Source organism: Trichechus manatus, unplaced genomic scaffold, assembly GCF_000243295.1.
Source record: "Trichechus manatus latirostris isolate Lorelei unplaced genomic scaffold, TriManLat1.0 scaffold00044, whole genome shotgun sequence".
NCBI classification, from domain to species: Eukaryota; Metazoa; Chordata; class Mammalia; order Sirenia; family Trichechidae; genus Trichechus; species Trichechus manatus.
The window spans coordinates 8,759,864-8,762,833 of NW_004443980.1; the positions used below are offsets into that span (position 1 = coordinate 8,759,864).

At 39.2% G+C, this 2,970-nt stretch overlaps 1 protein-coding gene and 1 pseudogene across 1 annotated transcript in view; one reads left to right on the top strand and one right to left on the bottom strand.

Moving 5' to 3' along the window:
* Positions 1-493: 493 nt before the first annotated feature.
* Positions 494-1,275, bottom strand: LOC101359546 (acidic leucine-rich nuclear phosphoprotein 32 family member E-like; annotated as a pseudogene).
* Positions 1,276-2,056: 781 nt separating this feature from the next.
* CPB2 (carboxypeptidase B2) overlaps positions 2,057-2,970 on the top strand; it is a 52,887-nt gene continuing 51,973 nt past the window's right edge. Inside the window, exon 1 of the mRNA XM_023731508.1 lies at positions 2,057-2,097. Coding sequence (XP_023587276.1) covers positions 2,057-2,097 — 41 coding nt within the window. The remainder of the gene's footprint in view (positions 2,098-2,970) is intronic.

Consider the following 2,970-nt stretch of genomic DNA (forward strand, 5'->3'; position numbering starts at 1 on the left):
CAGCCAAAAAACGTTATTGTTTTCAACCTAAAGATCTCTGGATCGCTTCTAAAAAAAATAACCAACTCATCATTCAAGACACTATTGTCATTTCATATTACAGCTGACTGATTTCAGTTAGTTTATAAATAACCTTAAAACCTTATGAATGAAATGCATTATACCATAGCTGCGTAAAAGCTATCATGTTTTAATTATGGACTAAAAATGAGCTTGAATTAGAAAAATGAAGATTCCAAATACATTTCTAGAGAGTTTCACAATGGAGGATGTGGGTCAATGAAAATTTTTCTCTACATATAATATGGTCATCAACAGGCTCATAAATTTTATTTGGAATGATGAAAAAGCAAAATTAGTACCACCACACTTGTTCTATAAGAAGTCACACATTATTTTCTGTAAGGATAGCTATCATACATGAAGAAACAAAGAAGACACAATCACTCTGTTGCAAACCCAAGAATATTAGGAAATCTCGTCTCAGAATGATCTAGTCATCTTCTTCTCCATCGTCTTCAGCGTCTTGTTTCATTTCTTCCCTTGACCTTCTTCCTTTTCTTCCTCTCCTTCTTCAACATACTCACCATCATATTCTTCATCCTGGATGTCTTCTTTCATTAAATATGAGAGGTCCGCTTCGTCTTCTCTCTCCCAAGTCTGAGCCTGCTTCATCGTCTTTGTCATCCTCATGCTCCTCTTCTTCCTCCTCCTCTTTCTCATGTCCTTCAGATGGACCAGCTTCATCTTCTTCATCCTCATCATCTTCATCTCCATCCTCATCACCCTCCTCTTCAGATGCTTCAGGTACTTCACTATCCTCTTGATCAAATCTGTCTAAGTATGTAACTTGCTGCAGCAGTTCAAAAATACTTTGTCTCTAATTTTCCAGGTTTGTGATCTCACAGATAAACAAGTCAAGACTTTTCAAATTTTTAAGATTTTGCAGAGCTTCTACAGTACTGAGATCTTTGATTTTGTTTCCACTTGGATTGAGGTAGGTGTCTTAGGCTAGGTAAGATTTAAGCATTTCTCTGCCAGGTCTTCCAAGCCTCCGGGAATATAATTATTATTAAGTTCTAACTTTCCAAGTTTATTTAAGCTGAGAAGTCAGACCAGTGAACTTAGTTCCACATCAGCCATACTCAGGGACTGTAGTTCTTAAAAAGTATCAGTCAGGCCACAATTTTCCCGTTAGTAATTATCAAAGACTAATTCTGTCACCTCCTCTGGGACTTTGTTCCTTAACACTAGGTTAATCTTCTTCATCTCCATGTCCTCCACCTACCCTTCTGCCACTAGTCTCCAAAACTCCATCCCCGTTTGGGAGGGTTGGGATTCACAGAACTGCAACAGCTTGCTCCAAAAAAATATCTTCACAAATCCTCTCCCTCCCTCCTCACTACAAAATCAGTTGCCATTGAGTCTTCTCTGACTCATGGAAATCCCGTGTGCGTCAGAGTAGAACTGTGCTCCATAGAATTTTCAATGACTGATTTTTTGGAAGTAGATCACCAGACTTTTCTTCTGAGGTGCCTCTGGGTGGACTCAAACCTTCAACCTTTGGGTTAGCAGTGAAGAACGTTAACTGTTTGCACCACCCAGGGACTTCTTTCTATACTCAAACTTCTTTTTATAGCCTCTCTCTGACTAAGTAAGTAGACACAGTTTATGAAACTCATTTTCAAAAGGTATAAATTCTTCATATGGTGATCTGGCTGACCCTCATCCAGTTTCCTGATTCTGTTGTGTTGGCACTTTGGTCAAAATTGATACAGAGAGAGTACAGAAAGCCACAATTTGCACTCAGACATATTACTGTATTTTATGGCCAACTGTACCCTCATAATTTTACTCCCCAATATTTCCTAATTTATTTTTTATATTTCCTTAATTTTTTCTCCTTCAGAAAAGAGGCTCATTTTAATAACATACTTTTTTACCTTTACTGCTTTTCAAAAGGTATGTAACTCTCCACTGCAGGTACCATGTCCTTGCTCTGGAAACTAGGTGTCTACATTTTGATTCTCCCATTGGAACTGGCCATTATCTCCGAATGGCATCTTTTCCCACCACAGATGCCTCTAATGCTATATGGTCAGGCAGGCCATGTGACCCAAGTGATAGGACTGGTCTGTCTCCCTAATGAAGTTGGCAGCCTTTCATGTCACCCGATATATGGATGAAGCAATATTTCCAAGTGAAGGATATGTTGCTGCCCAAATCCAAGAGAACTACCTTTTTTTCCATGGGAGATATGAGATGCAATAATTTGCCCTTTATTGTAGAGTTGATGTCCCAGAACGCCCCAGACCAATAGACTCCTAAAATGTCACTGATGTGGCAGGCTTCTGAATCTGTGTAGGATTTATCTCCCACCCTCTGGAGTACATGTGTCTTACAAAGGCCCCTAGTGTACTTATCACTTCTTACTTATCAAGATTAGATTAACATGATGTCGTTGATATAGTAGATCAGGATATCCACACAGGCCAGTTCCTTCTGGATTATATTATGACAGAGAGTGGTAAAGTTTATTTAAGCTGAAGCCAGACTGTAAATATATACTGGTGTCTGTCACAAGAGGATGTGAACTGTTTGTAATACTTTCTGATAGAGATGGCCAGCTCAATGGCTGAATAGCATGCACTAGGGGCTAGTTAACCAAACCAGCAAAGATACCATATCTGGCACAGTGGTGGCAATTGGGATTAGTACTTGGTTGAGTCTGTGGTTGTCCACTGTCATCCTCCAGGGTCCATCTGGCTTTTGTAGGAGCCAGATAGGTGAATTAAATGTGAGTGGGATGGGAACCACAATGTCTGCATCCTTTAATCTTTTTTTTTTTTAATTGTTTTAATTCGGTGAAGTTTACATTTCAAGTTAGTCTCCCATACAAAATTTTTATCCATACATTGTTATAAGACCCTAATTGCTCACCCCATTCTGCGACAGCACACTCCTCCTTTC